General features: G+C 39.0%; 1 protein-coding gene across 1 annotated transcript in view; it reads left to right on the top strand.

Annotated features, from left to right (window-relative positions):
• Nucleotides 1–18,269: 18,269 nt before the first annotated feature.
• LOC150065632 (zinc finger CCHC domain-containing protein 7-like) overlaps nucleotides 18,270–26,978 on the top strand; it is a 95,443-nt gene continuing 86,734 nt past the window's right edge. Inside the window, exons 1-2 of the mRNA XM_090330280.1 lie at nucleotides 18,270–18,353; nucleotides 23,839–24,451. Of these exons, the coding sequence (XP_090186406.1) occupies nucleotides 23,857–24,451 (595 nt within the window). The 5' untranslated portion in view covers nucleotides 18,270–18,353; nucleotides 23,839–23,856. The remainder of the gene's footprint in view (nucleotides 18,354–23,838; nucleotides 24,452–26,978) is intronic.

Consider the following 26,978-nt stretch of genomic DNA (forward strand, 5'->3'; position numbering starts at 1 on the left):
ATTACCTTGAAATAAAGGTGAGGTGACGCTGCATTTCCTTTGCCCTGTGTCCCTTTACACTCCTTCTTGCATATTCAGGTTTTGTGACCTTATGAGCATTGCATTAAACAACAGAGCCTGGCTCAGTGGAGCTTTGCATATTGCTATTTCTTCTATCCAGATTGTTTTTCCTTCTCCACTCTTACCAGAGGGCCTCTTCTCAGTATCATTTCCCCCAAGAAGTCTTCTCCAAATGAGTCTCTAGCCTCTCTGCAATCTCATTGAACTGTGAGCACCTCTGCGGTGGAGCCCACTTCATATTTGTCTTTGTAATCTCATGGTCTCACACAGAAACTATCACACAGAGGACATAGGGCAAAGGTTTGTTAATTGTATAAGCAATGCCAGGCAAAAGGAATTAATTAAATAATTAGATAATTAAATGTACAAGTGAATGAAGGAGTCAAAAGAAGATAGGATGCACATGGGTTTCTAGCAACCCCAAGTTCTCAGCAACTTGCCAATAATACTAGGTTACCCTCTTGGGGGAGACTTGACTCTTCTAGACAGCTCTATCACTTTCATGAACCATGACTTACCACTCGGGATGGCCTAGACTCTCACCATCTATCACTGAGTTTAGGTCTACCATAGCCCTGGGCTTTCAGCTCAGACCAAATAGGCTTACAATGAGCCATTCCTTCTTTCCTTGCCAGCACCTTCCATGAGCTTCTCCTGAGCTGTCTGAACTGGAGGCACATCTCAAAAATTGGAAAAACTGGCCTTCCAGGCAAGATGACAAGATACCTTAGTGGGGGTTGTCAACACTAATTTCTCACGGATATCTTGATTCTAACAGCTCCTGGGTGCCAAACAAGCCTTTGGATGCCCTATATTGTTGGTTTGTTTTTTGTGGCAGTACTGAGACTTGAACTCAGGGCCAGGGTGCTCTCCCTTAACTTCTTTTTCTTTTTTTTTTTTTGCCAGTCCTGGGCTTGAGCTCAGGGCCTGAGCACTGTCCTTGGACTTTCTCAAGGCTAGAGCTCTACCACTTGAGCCTCAGCACCACTTCTGGCTTTTTTCTATGTATGTGGTACCGAGGAATTGAATCCAGGTCTTCATGCACGCTAGGCAAGCACTTTAACCATTAGGCCAAACTCCCGGCCCCCTTAACTTCTTTTTCTTAAGGGTGGTACTTTACCACTTGACCACTACCTCTATCTGGAATGTAAGTGATTAATTGGAGATGATGGTCTCTTGGATTGTTTGCCTAGCTAGCTTTGAACTGCAATCCTCAGAAGCTAGGATTACAGGCATGAGCCACTGGTGCTTGTCCTTAATTATATGTAAGTTCCTGAAAGGGAAACTTGAGCATGTGTTTGTATAAGTGTGTATGTATATAATTCATAGAGTAAGTATTGAAACAAGTTGGGAGGTTGAACTCAGCTTCAACTTTGTCAGCAGAGCAAAATGGTTAAGCATGTGGGCTCTGAAGTTGTACAGGTGGGTTTAAGTCCTGGGCCAGCCCCAGTACATAGCAGTTGTCAACTTTGGTTGTTACTTAAGAATAATGTGCTTCACCTCTCTGTTAGATAGAGGTAACAATGTCACCGGCCTCTTATAGCTGCTATGAGGAATAAATGAGATTTGTGTTCTGTGCTTAGAATTGTTTCATGCACATAGTAAGTGTTAAATAAATGGCAGGGCTTCTTACCGCCCAGCATCTTAATTCATGTCAGTCCTCCTGCCCAGAGGATAGGATGGCCTATGCCCTGCTGGAATAATGAAGCAACCCAAATGTCACCAACCACTAGAAGCCCCTATTAACCCTATGTTGGAGAAAAAGGAGAAGGCAGGCATCAGCCATGGAGGTGATGTGGTGCACCTGTCCAGGAACATCTGGAGCCTTGTAGAAGACATTCAGCTGCAGTCAGAAAGATGAGGGAGAACCCCAGCTACTGGGGATGTGGAGATGGGGAGGGCTGTGATTGAAGGCCAGTCTAGCTCTCCTCCTCTGCTCCCCCACAAACAAGTTAGTGAGACTCCCATTTCAACCCATAAAAAAGATTAGATGATTTGAGACTAGAATGCCAGAAACACAGGAAGTGTAAGTAGGAGGATCTGAAAAATACCTAATATAAAAAAAAGCATGCTCAAGTGGTAGAATAAGTATGAGGTTCTGAGATCCATCTCTAGTTTTGTGAAAGGAAGAGGTGAAAAAGGAAGAAAGAACAGAGGGAGGGAGGAAGGGAGGAAAGAAGAAGGTTAGGGAGAAAGGGAGGGAGGGAAGAAGAAGGAAGAAAGGGAAAAGAGGAGAAAATGAAGAGACATACCTTTGAAATACCTCTGCTTCTCTCTTTATTCCCTAGCTAATTTCAGTTCACAGCCACTGAAACCCAGCAGGCTGGGAGTCTAGGACTTAGAGTCAAAGAGGATCAACACCTCCCATCCCCAGAAACACCAAATACTGACAAGGAAAAGGGAAAGGCAAATAATGGGTATGAGGGCAAACAGGCCAGGGAGCAGCATTCCATGTCTGGGGCCAGGGAAGCTAAACACCCTATTGACTGCCTGCCCTGTCATGGAATGAAGTAGCCATTCTCCCAATGGCTACCTCACCAGTTGGTGCTGTTATTAGAAGAAATGATGCAGTATTTTCTAGCTCTTCAGACATGAAACAGGTTGCTTCATGAGGTAATGAAGTATCCATCACTGAAGGTGTTCAAACACACACTGGATGCCCATCCTGAATGGGCATTAATAAGTACATGGAGGGTCAGAGTCTCTAACTCCCTTCCAGTTCTTGCTTTGTAGATTTTCTATAATGCTATGTTTTAAAGAAGTACAGTTTTGCCCAAAGCTTAGACTGCTCATATGTAATTAGCACAGAATAACAAATGTGTAAACTGCAGGCATATTTGACTTGGAACACACTAAGGAATCTGGCATCAAGTGGGCCACTAATTGTATTTCCATCTTACATCTGGTCCTTCTTGTTACATCTTTGCTCCCATGGCAGAAGTATCATTGCCAAACATGGTCAGAGGCATCAAAGTTTACTTTTACCTTTTGACAGAATCAGCAATCTGGATCATTAAAGTTTTGTCTTCCTCTCTTTGCAACTCCCAAAAGAAAAGAAATCACAAGAACAGATCTTGGCATAGATAGAAAATGAGACAAAGAATGCAATCATACTAGTGAATGGTTTTCAGACTGACATCTGTACATTAAGAATATGTAAAAATACCAATTTCATGCTCTGACAGCTTATTCTGCACCAGGGGTGGGGTAATGCCTTGGGAATGCCAAATGTCAAAGCATTACATAATGTCAGCTACTCATGTGCTCCTTTGATGAGAGATCACTGGGAATAAGAATTCCTTAAGGGAGAGATATCTTAAAAGAGGGAGGGAAGAAGATGCATAGGGAAGGAAAGGAGGGCTAAAAGAAGGGAGAATCTGCCAACTTAGAATAAAAGAGTGACTACAAAAAGAAAACTTTATGTATATTTTTGAACAATCATAAAATCCCAAATCTAAACCACCATGTGTAAGGGTTATTTAACTTGTGTTTTATTTCGTACCATTAGAATGTCCATATTTAATTTCTTCTTTTTTTCTCATGTGCGTAATAGTGCTTTTGGTTTTAGCTTGAATTGTTATTACATCAGTAGAAATCTAAGTGTAAACATCCACTCATGATTGGATTGCTCCAATAAATCAAACTGGCTCAAATGTTTAGCCGGGCATTGCTGAATCATACCTGTAATCCTTGCTACTTAGGAGAGATCTGAGGATCCAGGTTCAAAGTCAGCCTAGGTAAGAAAGTTCAAGACTTTTATCTCTAATTAAGCACCTAAAAAGCCAGAAGTGGGGCTGTAGCTCAAGTGGTAGAATATTTGCCCTGAGCAAAGAAAGCTCAAGAACAGCACTTAGCTCCAGTACACACACACACACACACACACACACACACACACACACACACACACTGTCCTATTCCATGCAAGTTATTGTTCGAGCACGTAATTTCACACAGTGGTTATGATAGCATAAGTAAAAACTCATGTGCCCCTAAAATTTTACCATAGGAATTTCTCCATATGATCTCATGGATTTCATAATAACCACTTTAGTTAACTAAGAATATCCCAAGCTTATTAGAGCTTGCAACATTAGAATAGAATATTAGAGCTTATTAGAATAGAAAATATTGGAACCCATCCCAGAACTACTGAATCTGAAACTAGATTAAAAAAGGATCCAGAGGTGATTCGTTTGCACATTAAACAGTTGAGAAATTGCCAACTTGTCTACCTTGCCAACTCACCTGACTTAATTCCTAGGCTTTCCTGTCTTCCCCACCACTCTATTTTTCCACAGTCACAAACATTAAATAATTAAATATAAAAGGAAGTATTATTTTGTTTGTGGGTTGTAACTCTTCCTTTTATTTTCTAGATGACTTAAAGGGACAATTGCACCAAATAGAAATTATAATTATATAAAAGGATATGTAGAGGCTGCGAGTGTGGCCTAATGGTAGAGTGCTTGCCTAGCATGCACAAAGCCCTGGGTTTGATTCCTCGGTACTGCATACACAGAAAAGGCGGGAAGTGGTAGAGCACTAGCCAGTGCTCAGTCTTTGAGTTCAAGCCCAGGACCGGCAAAAAAAAAAAAAAGGACTTAACATACAAAGGTGTAATCTGTAATCTGTGACAATACTAACATAAATAGATGCAAGGGAGCAGAGCTTGATGGAAGCAGAATTAAGATATGTCATGGAAAGTAAATGGATATCCATTCAAACTAGACTGGTATACATTTAACATATTAAATATAATATCTGTGGTCACTAAGAAAATTAGGATAGAATATACAGAAGAGAAAATGAAGAGGGAAATCAAATGGTACAAAACCAAAATCAGTCATTGTTGGAAAGATTAAGAAATTAGAAATACAGAAAACAAGAACAAAATTGCAGAAGGAAGCCCTGAATTATAAGTAATTACTTTAAATATAAATGGATTAAACTCACAAATTGAAAGATGGGCAGAATAGGATAAATAAAAAACATGATAGGAGCTATGTTTTTTTGTTTTTTTTTTTTGCCAATCCTGGGCTTGGGCTCAGGGCCTGAGCTTTGTCCTGAGTTTTCTCAAGGCTAGAGCTCTACCGCTTGAGCCTCAGCACCACTTCCGGCTCTTTTTTTTTTTTTTAATGTATGTGGTACCAAGGAATCGAACCCGGGTCTTTGTGCATGATAGGCAAGCACTCTACCATTAGGCTAAACTCCTGGCCCCGTAGATAGAATAGATTTTTTTTTTGCCAGTCCTGGGCTTGAGCTCAGGGCCTGAGCACTGTCCTTGAACTTTCTCAAGGCTAGAGCTCTACCACTTGAGCCTCAGCACCATTTCCGGCTTTTTTCTATGTATGTGGTACCGAGGAATCGAACCGGGTCTTCATGCATGCTAGGCAAGCACTCTACCACTAGGACAAACTCCCGGCACCGATAGAATAGATTTTTAATAAAAGATTGTTATAGAGATCCATAACCTCATATATTGTTAAAGGAGTCAATTGATCAAGAAAATATAAAATTATACAAAAATCCTCAAATTACATGAAGTAAACCTTGCTAGGCTTAAAGAAAGAATTTCTACAATAGTTCTACCCACACTGTTTTGGTCAATTTCTTAGGCCAAGTTGACTAATCTATGAAGTATTTAGCTATTTGGTCCAACATTATTACAGGTATGAAATGATGTTTGGATGTCTAAAATGGTGTTTTTGATGAGATTAACATTTGAGTTGATAGAGCAAGCAAAGTATATTGTTTTCCCTAATGTGAATGATCCACATTCAAGCCAGGAAAATGTGAATAGAACAAAAAGTCTGACCCTTCTACAAATATAGGAGAACTCATCTGATTTGGTATGGGAGTTTCATCTTTTTCTCTTTGAAACTCAAAATGAAACATTGGCTCTTCTTTCATTTGGAGCTTGCTAGTTTTTGGAATGGAACCACATCATTAGCTTCAGGGTCTTCAACTTGCCAGTTGTAGATCATGGGACTCGCCTGCCTCTACAATTGTGTAGGCCAATTTCTTATATCTCTATATATCATGTGTACCAATATCTTCTATGGGCTTGCTTTCTTATATGTTTACTTACATTAATTGATGAAACATTTAGAAAGATTAACAAGGAATAATGGAATGAGAGTAAAAAAAATAGCAAATAAAAAATAACAGAACACATACAAAACCACATGAATATGGAAAACAATATTTTTCCATGATCTGTAAGACACTGAAGAAATTGGACAGAGGCATTTGCAATCCCTAGAGGGGATGGAAATGTGGCTTAGTGGTAGAGTGCTTGCCTAGCATGCATGAAGCCCTGGGTTTTATTCCTTAGTACCACATAAACAGAAAGGGCCAGAAGTGGCGCTGTGGCTCAAGTGGTAGAGTGCTAGTCTTGAGCAAAAGAAGCTTAATAACAGCATCCAGTACTTCAAGCCCCAAGGTTGGCAAACAAACATCCGTATAATTAAATGGAAATGAAATCATTATATATGAGAACCTAAATGATATGGTAAATGTAGTTCTAAGAGTAAGTTGATGGCCTAAGTGCTAACATTTTAAAAATCAGAGATTCAGGGATTACCTGTTCTCTGAAATGTTCTCTGAAAACTGTTACCTCTACACAAAGACATCACAACGTTTCAAGGAAATGCTTAGGTTTCTGGAAAACTTTGTTTAAATGTAAACATTATTCCATACATTGTCAGTTTTCAGTTCAATAATAGTTATGTACACAGTCAAAAATATCAAGGAAATTTCAAATAAATACCTGGATAGTAGTATAGCTTAAGATCTTGGAAGAAACAAACAATAAAAATTAGAACTGAAATTAATAAAATGGAAACAAGCAAACCAAAACCAACATGAGAGATCTGTGAGACAAATACTTGGATTCTTTGAAAGGATAAACAAAGGATAAACCTTTACCTAAACTAAGCGAAAGAAATAGGATCCACAAGTTAATAAAATTAGAGAGAAATAAGGGGATATTATAATATATACCTCTAAAATGCAAAGTAATCATTAGATACTGTTTTGAAAAACCTATATTCCAATGCATTGAAAAAATCTCAAAGAAATGGATAAATTTCTAGACTCATATAATCTCCAGAACTGAATCAAGATATAAAAATATAAACAATAAATATGCACAATGAAATTGAAGTAGTAATCCCAACAAAGAAAAGACCAAAGACCAGTTGGTTCACTGCTGAGTTCTACCTTCAAATAGCTAACACCAATGCTCCTCAAAATGCTCATAAAACACAATGGGAAGAAGTATTTCCAAACTCATTCTATGAAGCCAATATTATCCTACACACGAATCAGACAACAAGTAGGGTTCAGTGGCATGGGGCTAGATGACTCAGGCCTATAATCCTAGCTACTGAGGAAACTCAGATCTGAGCCAGAGATATAAAATAGGAATAAGACAAGCTTTCTCGAAATCACCACTCTTATTTAATATTATCCTTGAAATTTTAGCAGGAGAAAGAAAGAAAAGAGATGTTATTATCCTATACTTAAAGTCCCCCTTTTGCACGTAGGCCCAATCATTATCATTACCATCCTCATCATTTTAGGTATACATGTCACATAGAAGCAAAAAGGTGATATTTTAGAGCTTGGTTTGTCTCATTCAACGTGATTTTCTTTCCTGTCCATTTTCTTGCAACTGTCATAATTTCTTCTCTCTCTTTGCCTTCTCCTTCCTTCCCTCCCTTCCTTCCTTTCTTTTTTATTGTGCTGATACTGCAGATGGAATTCAGGGCTTTGCACTCTTGCTTGGCTTTTTCACTCAATACCAGTGCTTTACCACCTAAAACACAACTCTAGTTTCAGCTTTTTGCTGACTAATTGGAGATAAAAGTCCCATAGACTCTCCTGGTGGCTTTGAACTGTGATGTTCAGATTTCAGCCTCCTGAATAGCTAGACTTACAGGTGTGGGCCACTGGTGCTGGCAATTTCAATAATCTTTATTTAATAAAATTGCCCATGCTAACATTTGGATCAACATTTGTTACTTTTGCTAAGATGTATTGACATTCTTTATCTTTTTAATTTTAATTTTTTGCCCATCCCGGGGCTTGAATTCAGGGTCTGGGCATTATTTTTGAGCTTTCTCAAGGCTAATAATGCTCTACAGCACCACTTCCATTTTTTCTGTTTATATGGTACTGAGGAATCAAACCCAGGGCTTCACGCATGCTAGGCAAACATTCTACCACTAGATCACACTTTCAGCCTCTTTATCTCTTTTGAAGTCTGTTTTCAAATGTAAGTTTACCCACTCCTGCCTACTTAGAGAGTCCATTTGTTGGGAAGTCATTTCCCATTCTTTCACACTAAGCCAATGCTTGCTTTTGTTTGTGATGTGTGTTTCTTGTAGGCAACAAATGGTCAGGCCTTGCTTTTGTAATCCAACTTCCCATTTATTATATATATTTTAATTGAAGAATTGAACCATTACATTAAAAGCACCATATTGAAAGGAATGTTGTATTTCTTTTTATTTTTTGTCTGTTGCTTCTTTTTTAATCCTCTTAAAACTATTCTACTCATTTAGTGGGATTTATTCTTTCCTTATTTCCTTGGTTGTGTTTATCTTCATCTTCTGTATGTAGAAGCAGAAGTATAAAGAATGCAGAAGGTACTTCTGTAGTGCTGCTGTAATTGTCCTAAATTCCTGTAGTGTTTATTGTGGAAGATTTTTATTTCTTCCTTTGGGAAGGATTGCTTTGATGGGTATAGTAATGTAATTTGACAGTTTTCTTTATTTCAAAGGTTGGATTTTACCATTCCATTCCCTTCTGATTTCAAGAGTTTCTAGTGAAAAATCTGTTGTTTATAGGTGTGATAGGTTTTTCCAGTATATGTGACTTGATGCTTCTCTTCATAGTTTTCAATATTCTTTTTGTTCTGTATGGTGTTTTAACTATGACATGCCCAGGAGTGTTCCTTTTTGGGTCTCATCTGTTTTACATTCTGAAAGCCTTACCTGATGTCCATATTCTTCTCAAGATTGGGGAAGTTTTCTGTTATTTGATTGAATGTGTTTTCTGTCTTTAGCTTGTATTCTGTCTCCTCTTTTACATACACTATTCATAGATTTGATCTTCTTTCTGATGGTGTCCTAAAGGCTTTATTTGTTCTATACAGGTCCTCCTTAATTTTGTTGATCATTCTTTTATGTGTGTGTGTGTGTGTGTGTGTGTGTGTGTGTGTGTGTGTGTGTGTGTGTGTTGGTCATGGGGCTTAAACTCTGGGCCTGGGCTCTGTCCCTGAGCTCAAAGCTCTACCACTTGAGCCTCAGCACCACTTCCTTGATCATTCTTATTTTTTTTATTTTATTTGAAAGCATCTTACTATCATTCAAACCCTTTATTGTTGAATATAATTGACTTTCAGAGGAGACATATTGTCTTTTTTTCATATTGCCTGTGTTTTTACATTGGAATTTATGCATTTGAGGTAAACTCATTGCTTTGAAGTCTTGATCATGCATAGTCCTTCACTTGAAATAGGCTCAATATTCATGTAGAACAGTATAATAATTCACAATCAAGGATCCCATTGAAAGCATCCAAAAGTTTTCTCCTGGCCTCTTATAGTCTAATCCCTTTATCAGCTCCAGGATTAAGGAGAAACGTACGCTTCAAAAGCAGGCTTGTTTTTTAAATTGTATATTTACAGATAAATTATGAATAATAATGCCTGTATTGCCTTTGCTTCAGCCTGCACAGTAGTGTGATGATAGGTTTGGTAGGGGTTGTTGTAGGCAGGTAAGTGGGTAAGAGAACAGAAGAGAATAGGAGACATGAACAGAATGAGTAACTTCCTCTCTTACCTGTCCTGCCTTCTTAATCAGTCCACTGGTCTGGACTACAGCCTTAGGATTTCTACAGAGGGAGGAGAGAACACAAATTCAAGTGGTGGGAATCTCGAAGTTGCATTGGCCCACATGTGAGAGAAACATATCAGCTACCAGGAGAACAATGTTGCTGCATGGGGCCAGGAGTGTGGCCTTGTGGTAGAGTGCTTGCCTAGCATTCATGAAGCTCTGCATTCAATCCTCAGTACTACATATGCAGAACAACCTGGAAGTGGTACTGTGGCTCAAGTGGGAGAGCACTATCCTTGAGAAAGCTCAAAGACAGTGCCCAGGCCCTGAGTTAAAGCTCCAGGACTAGGAAAAAAAGAATGTTGCTGCCCATCAGCTAAGCTTGGAATAGATCTGAGAGGATATAGTTGAATGCCAACAAGGGAAAAGCTATTCTACAAATAGGAGGTTTCTTGCCTATAACATGCACTCATGGGAATCTTATGAAGAGATTAATCGGCTTACCAATCTCTTAGAGACTGAGTAGCTAGGATTACAATCATGAGAATTTAATAGATATGTCTAGTAGCAAAGCAAGAAGAGTATTTACTAGAGCCATACATACCCAGCTATTGGAAACTGTGAAAGAAGTGTGTAGATTGAAGTATGACAGACGGAGACTGAATGGCTTACAATTAATAGAGCCTCATGTAAGAATTACAATAGTATCTTCAATTTTATTTTTCAGTTTCAGTTATGGGCAATAAACCCCAGTCAAATAATATTAAATAAAATATTGCATACATAATTCATAATTTCAGATGAGATCTTGCTTATTGCTTCAGTAACAATTTATAAGTTTTAAGTAACCTTTATCACAGCACATATTCATTCTATTTTATTATTAGTTGTTGATTTCTTACTGTGTCACAAGTTAAATTTTATGTATATATATATATATATGTAGGAAAAGACATGTATGCATGTATGCATATGATTTTAGCATCCTTTGGAGATCTTGAAACATATCCCCCAAAGTTAAGGGAGGACCAACTTCAGACTGGAAATGAGTCATAAAAGTGTATCAGCTATAGAACAGAAGCAGAGAAAGAGGATATAGACTATATCAGAATAAAGACAATCCTTTCAAAGTCCCACATTGCTAATGGTTTCTTCAACTTAGGAGAAACAATGACTATTAATGGAAATAGAAAGTGTGTTATCTATATATTGCATAATATTGTGTAAAGTTGGTTGAAATGAAGCTGCATATGACTCATTTGGTATTGTGATTTTGATTGTTCTCACTTTTTCCTGTTGTCAGTCTAAAGTTCTGAGTAACCATGTTATGGTATCATCATCACAAAGACACAAAAAGACTGAAGATTGTTGGCATGATTTTGGTTGGCCAGCTGACAGAATCTGTACCCTGTTTGGAAGAGATCCAAATAAAGTATAAATTCTTGTTACCTTTTCATGCATTGGAATCTATGGATTTAGGCCACATGGACATTGAAAATAAAGGCATGCCTTCTAGAACACGCAGCTTCTCAAAACATTACAGATGAAAGCTAGGTGCTAGTGGCTCATGCTTTGTTGTCCTAGCTACACAAGAGGCTGAGATCTGAGGATCAAAATTCTAAGCCAGCCTGGGAAGGAGTCTGTGATACTCTTACCTCCAATTACCCACCTAAAAATCAAACATGATGCTGTGGCTCAAATGGTAAACTCTAGCCTTGAGCAAAAACATCTCAAAGACAGCTCCCAGGTCCTGAGTTCAAGACTGAGGACCGGCATACACACAAAAAAATTTACTAATAAAATGCTTTAAGATTTGTTGTATAGACTCTGATGATTCTTACTTTTTTGTTTATTTTATTTTTTTTATGGAAAGAGATGCTGAGAATTAAACCCAGTACCTTCAGTTTGCTAAGCAAACACATTTCACGCCAAATATATACACAGTTCTAATGATTCTTAAAAATAAGTTAGGCTGTCAGTGATTTCATTAACTTCATTATATAGTCATTTTAGAGCCTACTTTTGAGGAATATAATTCCAACTAGGAATAACAGATTGGAATGGTGTCCTTGAAATATTAGTTCTTTATCCGTAGGCTTTTATTGTAATGAAAATCTTATCATACATAAAGTTAAATTTATGATATATATTACATTTCATGATTTTATAAGGAAAGCTAGTCTGTAAGATAAATTAAAAGCCATCTATATGAATGTCCCAAATTTTCAAGAATGATTTCATAGTCTGTTTGAAAATTGTGTGCTCTCTCCATCACTTTGCAATTTGAAGAACTGCAAATTCATGAATAATAAAAGAGCATGTTAAACTTTTCAGCAAATCCAGATGGGTACCAATGTCATTGAGAATTCCTGAGAATCACCTTCATTGCTACTCCAGACCTAGTAGACTAAACTGAATATCACTTACCATCTGCAATGTTTTGGCTATAGAAGAGACCTATTTTATAATCACATTTGACATCTAAATTTGTTTCTTAATTCTAAATATAAATATTCAAAAACACATTAAAATACCCCAACTTTAAAGGGGTTATATTCGGTTATTTAATTTTCACTTTCTACTTCTGTCTCATTCTTCAGATTCTAGTGCTTCAAAAGGAATCATAGACTATCTAGGTGACTGTTTTAAGGCTAACTCTACTTAGGATGGTACAAATCCTTCTGAACTTCGAGTCTTAGTTATCCGTTTTGAAAAAATAAGAGAGTTGGACTAGGTGATCCTTTAAGATAGGCTCTAAAGTTTCTTAGACTCAGTAGGTAAAGTTCCCAATTAAATAACTGAGTCATCATAAAAACTCATTATTTAGTGTAATGCATAATTTTGGGTATTTAACAAGAAAAGCATAAAAACCTTAATTTCCAATACAAATAGCAAGGAAATGTATTCAACTTGATTGGGTATTGGATCAATTTGTATTTGTCAATCAGCTTCTCATGGATATAAATTATATACTTTTGGTGGGGATACTACCAACGTAAATCTCAGTGGATCATATCACAACTCTTTTTCTCCTTGTGCCATGCCATCTGGATACTCAGCTCTACTTTCTTCAATTTCCTTTACTCTTCTCCTTCTGCTACCAGAAGATCCTCCTATCTTTTCCATGTGGCATGTTCTCCCTCATTTTCTTTTTAATTTTCTATTTTGATACAATAGCAAATTGGAGAATATAAAATTAGCATCGAGATTGCTGTATATCATTTACTCAGAGTCCCAAAATGTTAACTTTTTACCTTATACTTCTTTGCCTCTCACTCTCTCCCACTTCAAGCCTTGAAATCTTTTCCTGAACTACTCAAGAATCTATTTCAGAAACAGTAACACTTAAATCCAGATATTTTGGGGGTATAAACCCTTTAAAAAAAAAGTAGATAGGGGGCTGGGGAGTTTGGCCTAGTGGTAGAGTGCTTGCCTAGCATGCACCAAGGCCTGGGTTCAATTCCTCTGTACCACATACATAGAAAAAAGCAGGAAGCGGTGCTGAGGCTCAAGTGGTAGAGCTCTAGCCTTGAGAAAGTCCAAGGACAGTGCTCAGGTCCTGAGGTCCTGAGCTCAAGCCCAGGACTGGCAAAAAAAAAAAAAAGCAGACATTTCTCACATGATTATAATATAAAACTTAGGCAAATAACATTGGTAATGTTCTGGATTGAATCTATATTTGAATTTTTTAATGGTTCCAATATTTTTATGGCTAAAGAAAATCTCAGTACTCAGGATGCTGAGATTTGAGGATCAGGGTTCAAAGCTAGCCCGGGCACTAAAGTTTGTGAGACTCTTATCTCCAATTAACTACCAGAAAACAGGAAGTACTGCTGTGGCTCAAGGGGTGGGAAGGTAGTCTTGAGATGAAGAGCTCAGGGACAACATCCAAGCCCAGAGTTCAAGTCCCACAACTGACAAAAAAAACATAAAAGGAAATCTCAGATCATGCATTTCATTTATTATAGCATATTTCCTCAGTGTGCTTTTGTGTAGAACAGTTTCTCAGTCTTTGTATTTCATGACATTGACTTGAACTCAGTGCCTGGGCATTATCCTTAGGCATTCTCAAGACTAATGTTCTACCATTTGAGCCACAGCACCACTTCCAGATTTTTCTGTGTATGTGGTACTAAGGAATTGAACCCAAGGCCTTGTGCATGCTAGGCGCGCACTCTACCACTAGGCTACTCTCCCAGCTTGACATTATTCTTTCGAAAGCTAAGTCAGAAGATATCTATATCTATCTATATCTATGTATATCTATATCTATATCTATATATCCAGTCTTGGAGCTTAAACTCAGGGCCTGGGTGATGTCTCTGAGCCTCTTTGTGTTCATGGCTAGCTCATAGAGTGCTACTTCAGGGTTTGGGTTTTTGGTTTTGGTTTTGTTTTTTTTTGAGTAGTTAATTGGAGATACTCTCACAGACTTTCCTGCTCAGTTGGAGATCCTCAGATCTCAGCCTCCTGAGCAGTAAGGATTATAGGTACTCAGCTGAGTCAGACAGTTTGTAGACTGTCACTCAGCTTTTAGTTGTCTGATTTGCCCATCTTCTCATACTTATTTCAGATTATGCACTCTTGGTAGATGTGAATCTCATTCAATCATATTTCACTTTATAAAATGTAGAACTTTCAGCATTCACTACTACTCTTATCATAAGAGGCAAATAACCTCTGTTAACGATTGGTATCCATTCAGTTTTCTTTCTATGCAATTATATAATAACTACTTTTAATGCATTCTTTAAAAACTAACAAAAATAGTATATAATACACCTATCCTTTGCAATTTGCCTCCCACCCATTTAACTATATCTCTTAGAGGCTTTCCCATAGTCTGATGTAGATTCATCTTACTCTTTTTTTTTTTTTTTTTGCCAGTCCTGGGCTTGGGCTCAGGGCCTGAGCACTGTCCTTGGACTTTCTCAAGGCAAGCACTCTACCACTTGAGCCTCAGCACCATTTCCGGCTTTTTTCTATATATGTGGTACCGAGGAATCAAACCTGGGTCTTCGTGCATGCTAGGCAAGTACTCTACCACTAGGCCAAACTCCCAGCCCTCATCTTACTCTTTTAAAAGCAACATAGTGTTTTATTTTGGTGCCAGTAGTGAAGCTGAAACTCTGGGCCTGAGAGCTGCCCTTAGCCTTTTTGTGTTTATGGCTAATGCTTTACCATTTGAGCCACATGTCCACTTTCAGCTTTTTACTAATTAATTGAAAATAAGAGTTTCTTAGCCTCTCCTGCTCAGATTAGCAACCTCATTAATGGATAGAATTACAGAAGCCACTGGATCTGATTGTTTATTTTTATTTAAGTGCTCTACCATTTAAGTCAGAACTCCATTTCCAGGATTTTTATAGTTAATTGGGGATAAGACTCTCTTGGACTTTTCTGCTAGGGCTGATTTTGAACTATAATACATAGATTTCAGCTTCCTGAGTAGCTAGGATTCCAGACTTGAGCTACTTGCTATCCTAATTCTGATAATGTTTTAAACAGTATAGATCTTTGTTTATTTTGTTCCCTGTTTGTGAACACTCATTTACTATTGCTGACTTTTTTTTTTTTTTGGTGTGTCATGGGGTTTGAACTTGGTCTTCGCACTGTCCCTGAGCTCTTTGGCTCAAGTCTACCACCCTACCCCACTTCCCATTTTCAGAGGTTAATTGGATATTAGAGTCTCAGGTCCTTTTGTGCCCAGGCTAGCTTTGAACCTGATCCTCAGATCTCAGCCTCCTGAGTAGCTAGGACTACAGGCGTGAGCCACAGTGCCCAGCTGTTAAAGTTATTTTGAGGCTGGTGACAGAAAATATACCTTAGGTGGCTAGGTAGCTAGGGCTTGTTCTGTAGTAGAATTCTGTGAATGAACAATAATTGAAAGGTCAAAGTAATTCTAACTGCTAGGGGTAGGGAGCAGAAGGGGGTAGATTCTCTTTTTGCATCGTATGGCTAGGTTTCTCCCATTTTGCCTTCCCTCTGCAGCAAGATTCTAATTGTTCTTGGTTCCTTATCCCAATGCCTCAATTCACTGTTGACATAAAGCCATTGTTTTCCAGAGGGAGATCAATTGTTTCCTATATCAAATAAATGGTTGCTGTAAGAGAGTTTTCAGGAATACTTGAACTCACTGCATTCATGATTTTTAAGTGAGTGCCAGAGGTAGCATGGAAGTGGAATGAGAAGTACTGTGTGTGTGTGTGTGAGTTGTTGGAGAGACTTTGAGATTAATTAGTGATCTGGATTATAGTCCTAGTTCTGCTTGTAGTAACTCTTGGCAAACCTCTTCCTTCTAGATTTGGTTACCAGATATAATACAGGGGTGTTCCAGATGATTATTGGTTCTAGAATAATATGTCTAATTCTGGATAGCTCCCAGATGCAACAGAAGACCATAAAGCAGGAAGAGTAAAGAAATGTTTATTAGTAAAGTGAAATTATACCTCCAGGGACGAGTGAAAATTAGACTTCCAGGGCTGAGCAGTTTGGATAAGGACTCTTTGTGTTGAAGCCGTCAAGGTTTAGGGTTGTATCTAATAGCGTGGCGTTATAGGTGGTACGAAACCAAGGCTTATCTCTTGTGTTCCACTTAGGAAGCTTGGCACTGCCAAGATGTGGGCATTCTGTGCAGATGAACCTCTTAGCCTTTCTGAGTTTAATCTTTAAATAAGGGAGTGCACTCCATAAAGAAGTGGAGTCATTATCTATCTTATGGTCAGATTGAGAAATGAACTCTTATAGCCTGGAGATAGTTCCTTTTTCCTGTTATGGACTACCTACCAATCTAAGCTAACAGCTTCTGTTTTTCTGGAGAAAAAGTGACTGGATCTCATAATTTCTAACGAGCCTCTAAACAATACCTGCTGTGTGTGTGTGTGTGTGTGTGTGTGTGTGTGTGTGTGTGTGTGTGATTATAGTTAAGTCTCTGTGCCTTGGGTTCCTGAAGTTGTTTTTTTTTTTTTTTTTAAATTCTCATCCTCATGTCAAATGGCACCAAGCTGTATTCCAGTTGTTTGAAGTCATGAATTGATGATAGGTGGGTCCAGTTCATGTTCTTGGTTTCTCTTAATCTCTCTATCCCTTCCTCTTTGCCTCTCTCAAACAAGTTATCTTCTGCCTCTGCTTACTGAGTGCTGGAACCCACTTCTGTCCCTGTTTATCTTCAAAATGAATTTTTTTTTTTTTTGCCAGTCCTGGGCTTGAGCTCAGGGCTTGAGCACTGTCCTTGGACTTTCTCAAGGCTAGCGCTCTACCACTAGGCCAAACTCCCAGCCCCTTCAAAATGAATTTTTAAAATTTGCATTTGCATAGTATCTTATCCTTTTCTTTCTCAGCACTTACCATAATGATAACCAATTTTCTAATTGTATTTCCTGTCAAACTCGTATTTGTCAGACGGTCATAAAACTACTGGTTGCAGCTTTTTCACTCTCAAGGTCACTGACTATGACTGTCTTTCCATCAGACTATGGCCAAACTATATTTTGTCTCCTCTCTACTTTATATGATTTAATACGGACATGGGAACTACCAGCACTTTCTAGCAAAGCCTGGATCTTAACAGATTGCTCAGGAAATGTTGGCCAAAAAAAAAAAGTCTATCTTTCAGCGTGAGAGACCAATCGGTAAAGTGCATCTGTAATGTTGTACAAATGGTTTTATATATATATATATTTTTAATTTAAAGGGTCAAATTGGGAACTAAAGCCAGAAGCTCCCAATATTTATCTTACAGCAGAAAGGTTCCAAACGACCAGCAGACTGCAGGCCTTCAAGGTCCACAGAGGGTTAACTCTGTCGGGGGGGACCAGTTGAGGTCATCCAGCGCACGAGTGATGAAACTAGAAGATGGACATTCTCAAAAAGGCTTTCCCTTTCATCGGGGTTCCGCTTGACATCCGCTGAAGTGGCCAGCTGAGCCCACCCAGTTGCTAAGAGGCTTTGGGGTGGGGGGGGGGGGTCAGCTCGCCACCACGTGCGGCAGCGGGAGGGAGACCAGTGGAACGCCTGGGTTGTGCCGCCCAGGGCATTATGGGAGTTGTAGTTTTCTATAGGCCACGAGGGGAAACCTGCTCCGTCTCTATTTGCTGCTCGGTTAAGTCGCTATTCTTTTGTGCAAGTCATCCAAGCAAAATGCGTGCCACCAAAAAATGAAGCCTAGGTATCTGGGAAAGAAGGGATGAAAAGGAAGGCGCAAAACAAGCAGAATCCACTGGGGATAAGCCCGGAAGAGTGAACGGCTGCGTGACGCGCACGCGCAGGCAGAGTCCGAAAGCTGGGCGGGGACGGAAGGACGTCTGCGGCGAGTTCTGTTTTCCCCGGAAGTGTCTTCCCTCCAACTGAGTTCTCGCGGACGCGACTTCCTTACCTCATTTGTCCTCGCCCCTCCCCGTCCCTCTACGCGTTTTGGTTCCTGGTTGGTGCTTCCTGGTCGCAGCTGCGGCAGTGAGTATGTGTGTGTGTGTGTGACGGACCCGAGCCGCCCGCGGCCGCGGGACCCCTACCCCATTTTGCTTTCCCCGTTGAGACTGTGGAACTGGCGCGTGCCGCTCATAGGCCTCCGCTGCCCGGGTCTCTTCACCCGTGGTGCGACCGCCTCCACGAATGGCCCGTCAGCCGCGCGCCTTCCCTCGCGACGACGACGAGGGCTGGCCGGGCTTCCCGCGTCTTCTTGACCGGAGTTGAGGAAGGGGCTGAGCCTGGATGGCGTCAAAGCCGGGGTGGCCTTTCTGCCTGTGTTCCCTCAGTGTCCCGCAGGGTTCCCTAGTTAAAGGCGGAGGCCTGGCTGCACCTAGGGGGAACCTGGCTTTTGAGGTCCATGCAGTCCTGGACCCACTCCGGTATCACTTCACCAGAGAAATTTGGGGGAGCTGTGCATTTTCCCTCACGTGTAGCTAGATGACTTCACTATATCCACTAAGATTCCTTCCTATTATCCCTCACCTTCTGCTGCTCGGTAGTAGTTGCTTTCAGCTTTAGGCACTTGGCAAACTGGCTGGGAGTTAGGCCTGGATTCTAACCTCTCCGCCACCACTGTTTTTTCCGTGGTGACTTTCGGAATCTCTTCAGGCAGAATTAATGACTGTTTCAGAGATTAGGGTTGTTGAATGTTTCAGAGTTCAGGGTTGAATAGCTTATTGAGAATAAATGTACCCCGAGCTCACTTTACACACACGTGTAAAATCAAAACATTAATTGGTTGATAATTCAGGTTCCTTCTGAAGCTGTAGACTTTGTTTTGAATATTTAGGTAGTCACATAAGGAAGACTTAAAAGTGGGCAACTGTGTGTATTTGACAACATTGTGCTTTGGGAATAGTTTAGTGTAGCTGTAAGCTAGAGAATCTGAAGTCTGGGAAATGAATTGGTAGTGTGGATTGTCATGATAACAATCTATAGGACAAAAGGAGAACAGTTGAGAGAAAGGCAAAGCAAGGAACTGTTCCTAGATGGTTTGTTTTTACAGAAAAAACTACTATTCCAAGAGCAGTTGGGACTTCACCACAATAAATTTAGTTTAATTTTCTTCCAAGGCACTTCTTTCCCTTCTGTGACCATTGTTTCACTATGTATACGTACATATACATGCATATATACATACATACATATCTATACATATAGATAGATTTATTTTGCCAGTCCTGAGGCTTCATCTCAGCCTGGGCACTGTCCTTGGACACATTTTGCTCAAGGCTAGTGCTCTGTCCTTGAGCTGTAGCTCCACTTCCGGCTTTTTCTGAGTATGTGGTACTGGGGAATCCAACCCAAGGCTTCGTGCATGCTAGGCGAGCCACTCTACCACTAAGCTATACTCTGGCCCTCGGCACATATAATATTTACAGCAGTCATTTGCAGTCACCATTGTCAGGGTAGTATCCTAACAGTCAATTTCAACTTGAAAGTAAACGATGTATCAGTCAAATTCTGATTAAAACTGTGGAGTTGAAGGCCAGGTGTGAGTCTGGGGATGCTATTGGTTCAATCCCTAGCCTGTAAAAGAAATGAAAATAAAATAAAAGCTGTAGGTTTTATTTAACTTTGTAGTAGATGTCTAAAATATACAGAATGACCAGTAAGTAGACTATGTTAGAGCGAAAGTATTGGCTTTAAAGATTAAATTTTGAAAGCTTAAATAAACCTTATATTCTTTAGTTAAAAAATTGATAAATGATTACTGCTTTTTATAACACCAAGAACCTTTGTGGTGATTTATTTGCTATAGCTATTTTTATATTTGTTAAGCCACATTAATTTTTTTTTTTTTTTTTTTGGCCAGTCCTGGGCTTGAGCTCAGAGTCTCAGCACTGTCCTTGGACTCTCTCAAGGCTAGAGCTCTACCACTTGAGCCTCAGCACCACTTCCGGCTTTTTTTTCTATGTACGGAGGAATTGAACCCGGTTCTTCGTGCATGCTAGGCAAGTACTCTACCACTAAGCCAAACTCCTAGCCCCCGCCATATTAATTTTTAAGATAAATTTAATTCACACTTTCATGATATATTTGTAGGACTGGTAAAGTTTTCCTTCTATTTTGTGGGTCATGGGACTTGAACTCAGCCTGCGTGCTGTCCCTGAGCTCTTCAGCTCAAGCCTACTTCCCTACCCTTGAGCCAAGCCCCACTTCCTGTTTTCTAGAGGTCTCAGGTTCTTTTGTACCTGGGCTGGCTTTGAACCTTGATCGTCAGATGTCAGCCTCCTGAGTAGCTAGGATTATAGCCGTGAGCCACTGTGCCTGGCAGGACTGATAAAGTTTTTGAGAACCAATTTGAGAGGTTTGTGGATAGTAAACTGACACATTTATATGTGTATTTTTCTGTCTAAATGCCCCTGGTAGGTTTTGTACTACATTTGAAAGTAAAATGGGTATGTATGAGGTGAAATTAGGTGTTAGAGCCAGTGTACATGTACGAATTTTTATTTGAAATTTATTTTGAAAATTTTTTTTTTCAAAAATCTTAGGACTTGGCTGAGACTCATGAAAATGTAAATATATTTTAATGTGATCTTAACTAGCTGCCTAACCTTGGATAGGCCTCATTATCTCTTTGGGTCTCATTTAATGGACATCAATTTCCTTGTATGTACATTGATGAGGCTTTGTGAAATAATCCAACAGGTCTCTTGTAAATTAAAAGTTTGTGCCTGTCATAAATGCTTTATGTTATTTAAATATGCTTACAAATTGTTTACAATGACCCAGATGTTGAGAAAGCCTCCCCAGTTAAGGAAATGCATGTATACATATGATCCTCAACAAGGATACTTTTTTCTGCATTTACTTTTTAAAAATAAATGCATTTGGAAGTAATTAAAGGAGAAACATAAACCAAAAGCAGCCTGAGGCAAACCTTAACCCTGGCATACATAAGCTACAAAAATAGAAGAGAGCATGCTATCCCTGAGCACACTTTTCAAGTAGAGAAGATACAAAATCCTCTTAAAGGCCATATGGGCTAAATTGTTAAATTTATTTTTCTACATTTCAGGGGAAAGATAAATCCTTAGACCCAAGGAAGTCAGTTTATTATGGTTCTGTAGTTTATTTTTGGCATACATTCACAGGTGTGCCTATGGCTCTATTCTTAATCCCTTTCCTTTGGGATGCCTCCAAGAGTAGTACAAATTTATAACTCTGTAATTTAGCTCTTTAATTTTTTTCTGTGCTGTACTGGAATTAGGTTTTATCTTAAGTCCACACTGGATCCTCAGGATGGATCCAGTGAGGATTTTGAAGGAAGCATAATTCCTTTGACTTCTTTTAGAATTAATTTACCTATTAAATAAAAAGGAAAGGATTCATCTTTTATTTGAATTCCTCTGAGGCTAACATTTCAATATAAACTGATAAGTGCTATGAGCATTATTATTCAGACAGCAACATTCAACTTGTATGACAGTAGCAGCAAAGCAACCTGAAAGACAGTGGGACAAGGGAACAGTATTGTACTTAGAAGGAAAAAGGCATTGAAAGTTAGTTTATTCTTAGTAAACAAAATAGTCCAGCTCAAGGCTCTACCACTTGAGTCACATCACCACCTCAGTTTTCTTATGGACTTAGTACCCTGGCTGGCTTTGAACCTCATATCTCAGCTTCCTAAGTAGCTAGGATTACAGACATGAGCCACTGGTGCCCAGCTGGTTGATGTGATTCTGGAGGTTACCTGTTTTGTTGTTTTTAAATCAAAACTACCATCATAAAACCCTGACATTGAGCAGATAATCAGAAACCTAAGGAAACAATTATTTCCTTCTCTTCTCTTCTCTTCTCTTCCCCTCTCCCCCTCTCCCCTTCTCCCCTTCTCCCCCTCTCTCCCTTTCCCCCTCTCCCCCTCTCCCCTTCTCCCCCTCTCCCCCTTTTCTCTTCTTCCCTTTCTCCCCTTCTCCCCTCTCTTCCCTTCCTCCTCTTTCCCTCTCCCCTTCTCCCTCCCTGCCTCTCCCCTTTGCCCCTCTCTCCCTCTGTCCCTTTCTCTCCCCCCCCCCCCCATCTTCTCTCTCCTTCTCCTTTTCTTTCAGCCAGCCCTGGGCCTTGAATTCAGGGCCTGGGCACTGTCCCTGAGCTGCTTTTTGCTCAAGGCTAGCACTCTACCACTTGAGCCACAGCACTACTTATGACTTTTTCTGTTTGTATGGTTCTGAGGAATCGAACCCAGAGTTTCATGCATGCTAGGCAGGCACTCTACCACTAAGCTACATTCCCAACCCTATTATTTCTATATTACCATATCTGCATAGCTAAAGTGGAAGAAAGGACACATTGACATTGATACTGGGACATTTGCTTTGAATTGGTAATTAGAAATACGGTGAGGTTTAAATACAAAGTGCTATGGGTAACTATAACTGTGGGGCTCTTAAGGTGCCAGGAGTTTGGCCTAGTGGTAGAGTGCTTGCCTAACATGCATGAAGACCTGTGTTCGATTCCTTGGTACCGTGTACATAGAAAAAGCCAGTAGTGGTGTTGTGGCTCAATTGGTAGGGTTATAGCCTTGGGAAAACCCAAGGATAGTGCTCAGGCCCTGAGCTCAAGCCCAGGACTGGAAAAAATAAAAGGGGGCGGGGTTGCACTTAGGTTAGTTTGGTGGAAAGGGATGTTAAAGTTGAGTTGAAGGATATGCAGGACTTAATATACATGCAATCGGGAAGTAAAGTGTTTCTTTATGCATTTTTTTTCTCGAGCTGAGAGATTTGCCTCAAATTTATGTCTTTATTAAGTTTGTATTCTGTATACGTTTTTATAACTAACATGAAAGTAAACAAGTTTACTAAATATTTTCAATGTATTTTTTGTGCCAAGGATCAGAAGGCCATTGGATTATTATTACTGTTACTATTGCTGTTATTGTGGTGCTAGAGATTAAACCTATCGCCTTCATTTTACTTGCTAAGCATGGAGTCTATCATTGAATTATACCTTCATTCCTTGAGATTAAGTTTTAAGAATAATTAACTACCCTCTGAACAGTACATGTAATAATGGCATTTTGTTTCAGCTTTTATTAATAGATAAAGTAATATTATGGCATGAGACCACATACCTGGAAAGTGGAGATATAGGCCCAGAAGAAAGGAAGAGATGAAAAATGTATCTCTGTGAGAGAAACTTGGAATATTTTTGTAATTTTAAACATTTTGAAGAATAGATGTTGCAAAGTAATGGATCTCCTCCTGTTTTTTTTTTTTTTCCAGTATGCCTTAGAAATACATTTTTTGAGCAGTTGTAACTTAATTCGTTGGTAGTAATTCTCATTTGAGTGGAGTAGACAATATAGTAAGTCCTAACAGGATTTAGACCTGTTAAATTATGAGAAAAAGTATTTTAATATATTGGAGGAAAGCCCTCACCTCTACATAGAAGTTGGTTTTTGGATATGTACTAATCAGACAAGTTCTAAGCTTTTAAAATATATTCTTTGTATAACTTTCTCTTACAGCCCTACCAACTTTTCATAATGTTTGGCGGCTATGAGACTATAGAAGCATATGAAGATGACCTTTATCGGGAAGAGTCATCTAGTGAACTGAGTATTGATAGTGAAGTGGAATTTCAACTTTACAGCCAAGTTCATTATGCCCAAGACCTTGGTAATGCCATCAGGGAGGGAGGACAGGAAGAAGACAACTCGAAGAATTTGGAATCATCTGATAATAAACCAAATCAGAACTTAATTGTCCTTTCAGATACTGAGGTCATTCAGTTATCAGATGAGTCAGAGATTATCACTTTGTCTGATGAAGAGAGTATTTATAGATGTAAAAGAAAAAATTTGAGAGACCAAGAGCAAGAAAAGACAGAAGGTCTTCCTGCTTCTCATCATGCTAATGAATTGGCTGATAAAAGGGATATTGAAAAGCCTAAATCTGAAGAGAAATCTGGTGTTATCCGAGAGGTTATGATTATAGAGGTCAGTTCAAGTGAAGAAGAAGAGAGCACCATTTCAGAAAATGAAAATGTTGAAAGCTGGATGCTACTAGGATGTGAAGTAGATGATAAAGATGATGATATCCTTCTCAACCTTGTGGGATGTGAAAACTCTGTTACTGAAGGTTAGTATAATGGCTATTTTGAAAAGTACTGTTATCTTTAAAAAGGAGGACTGTTTTTTCCTACACAGAAGATCAACAGGGGTAGTTCCATTTATGACTGATTTTTTTTTTAATGTTGTTTCTCATGAAATTGTCAATAGAGTCTACTCTAATGGTAGTCTTTAAACATTAGAAAGAATATATCATGGGGTCAGGAGTTTGGCCTAATGGTAGAGTGCTTGCCTAGTGTACACGAAAACCCGAGTTCGATTCCTCGGTACCACATACATAGAAAAAAGCTGAAAGTGGTGCTGAGGCTCACTGGTAGAGCTCTAGCCTTGAGAAAGTCCAGGGACAGTTCTCAGGCCATGAGCCCTGTGCTCAAGTCCAGGACTGGCCAAAAAAACAAACAAACATATATATATATATATATATATATATATATATATATATATCTGAAAGACTCTTGCTGTTAGCAAATTTTACCTGCTTTTTCCTGTTTGGCTGGATCAAGTTCTAGACATGAAAACTTAGTTCCCTTATTTGGTACCACAGGTAAGTACTTCATTGATGTCTGATATCTGGCTCTTTTGGGACTGCCTCTTTATAAGTGATTTGCTTACTTAGGAGCTAGCCAGACAGCAAACATGAGGAATGCTTGAAATAAAAATGATGAAGAATAAGGGCTGGGGGCATGGCTTAAGTGGTAGAGCACTTGCCCGGCAAGTGCAAGACCCTGAGTTCAAACCCTCCCTCCTCTCAAAAAGAAATACTGTCCAAGAAAAAAAAAAGGTGAAATTCATACTTTAGGAATTCTGTAACTATCAAGACAGAAAAAAAAATAAGCTAAAATTCTCTAGAATTATAGGAGAAAATGCAAAGTCATATTATTGAGGTTTAAGATTTTGGTGTTAGCTTTGTCTCTTTGTCACACGTAGTCATCTAGTAGTCTTATTTTCTTTTCTTTATGCCTACTGTCATGTTTCTTGCAGTAGTTTCCTAAGTAGCCTTTTCTGTCTTCCATATACACTAGTTGTGTTGAAATACCTCTTTATTTATGTTCTTTATTGCTGTTCCAAAACTCTAATGACACTGTTGCTTTCTGAAGAAAATGTAATTGTAGACTATGCTCAGATGCCTAGGGACTGGCGGATTTTATTTTGTTTAGGAATCAGCTGATATTTTAGGCTTTGGTGCCAAAGAATCTCTTAACTATTCAACTTTGCCTTTAGGGAAAAACAGCTTCATCTAATAACTAAGAAGTGGGGACTTTTATCATTATGATCGTATGTAGGCATAATAAATAGCTGACATAGCTATAGTTTGCTGTTCCTAAGAATTTGTCAGCAAAAAAAAAAAGAGAATAGTAGCTACAGCTATTACAGTAGCTACTTTACTTGACTCTACTATGGCAGAATTCAGAACATTGAGAGAGTAATACAAAGTGTGGTCTGGTTGATATCTCAGTTCTGATTCTCCTAGGGATTCTGGAGGAATTACTGCTGTTATTACTTGAGGGGAGCAGTTGGTTACTTTTGCTGTAGATTGTAGTTGCATCATTATAAATTTTTGTCTTCATTTGGGGACTGGTCTGTCTGTCCTGTGAGGGTCTGCTGTTTTTTTCCGTTAGGAATAGTATTGGCTCCTCATTGTAAAGATGTTACTGATTAATATTGTCTTTGCAACCCAAGATAATTGCAGAGGAGTGCGAGAGACCCAGAATAAAGAGACAGATGTGAAATGGAGGCAAGGATACTAAGCTTTTATCCTTTCAGTTAACCTTTGGACATTTGCAAGTTCAAGTGCTTTTTAGCAAAAGCCATTTTTAAGGCTCTTTTAAGATTGTAGCAGTCAGTATTTCACTATTTTTCAAGGCTGAATAATATTCCATTATACAAATGTACTGTATTTTGATTATCCATTTACCTGCTAATGGAGATTAGCCTTTCGAGTAGTATGATTAGTGCTGATGTGACTGTGACTGGACACGTGTTCACTTGAAAACTTGCTTTTAGTTCTTTGAAGTATATACCTAAAAATGGATTTACTGGGATGTTTAATTTCTTGAGGTACTCTCAAAACTTGTTATAGTGAGTGCATTTTATATTACTACCAATAAAGTACAGTGGTTCCAAATAGCTGCATTTCATTTTAACTAACTTGCCATGTTTCATACCTATGTTTGATTGCTAATAGGCATTTTGATATAAGGCATTTTGTCTTTTATGGGAATAGTTTTGATGACTTGCATTTTTTAGCATATTAAAATCGCTTTATGGCTAAGCCAAAAGTGGAGCTGTGGCTTAAGTGGCAGAGCACTAGGTCTGAGCAGAAGAAGTGTGGGGAGTTCACGCCCCAGGACACAAGGGTGGGGAGGAAAGAAAGGTGGTGGGGAGAGAGAGATTTCCTATGTTTTCCATACATTTATTGGATTTATAAAAATCCAATTCATCCTTACAGGTATCAGTTCCTTTACACATTAATGTTTATGTGCTTGTATACTACCTTTTCTGCAACATAAAACACTAATGAAATCTAAGTAAATTCC

This window comes from Megascapheus bottae, chromosome 3 (genome assembly GCF_031878675.1).
Source record: "Megascapheus bottae isolate mThoBot1 chromosome 3, mThoBot2.hap1, whole genome shotgun sequence".
Taxonomy (NCBI): Eukaryota; Metazoa; Chordata; class Mammalia; order Rodentia; family Geomyidae; genus Megascapheus; species Megascapheus bottae.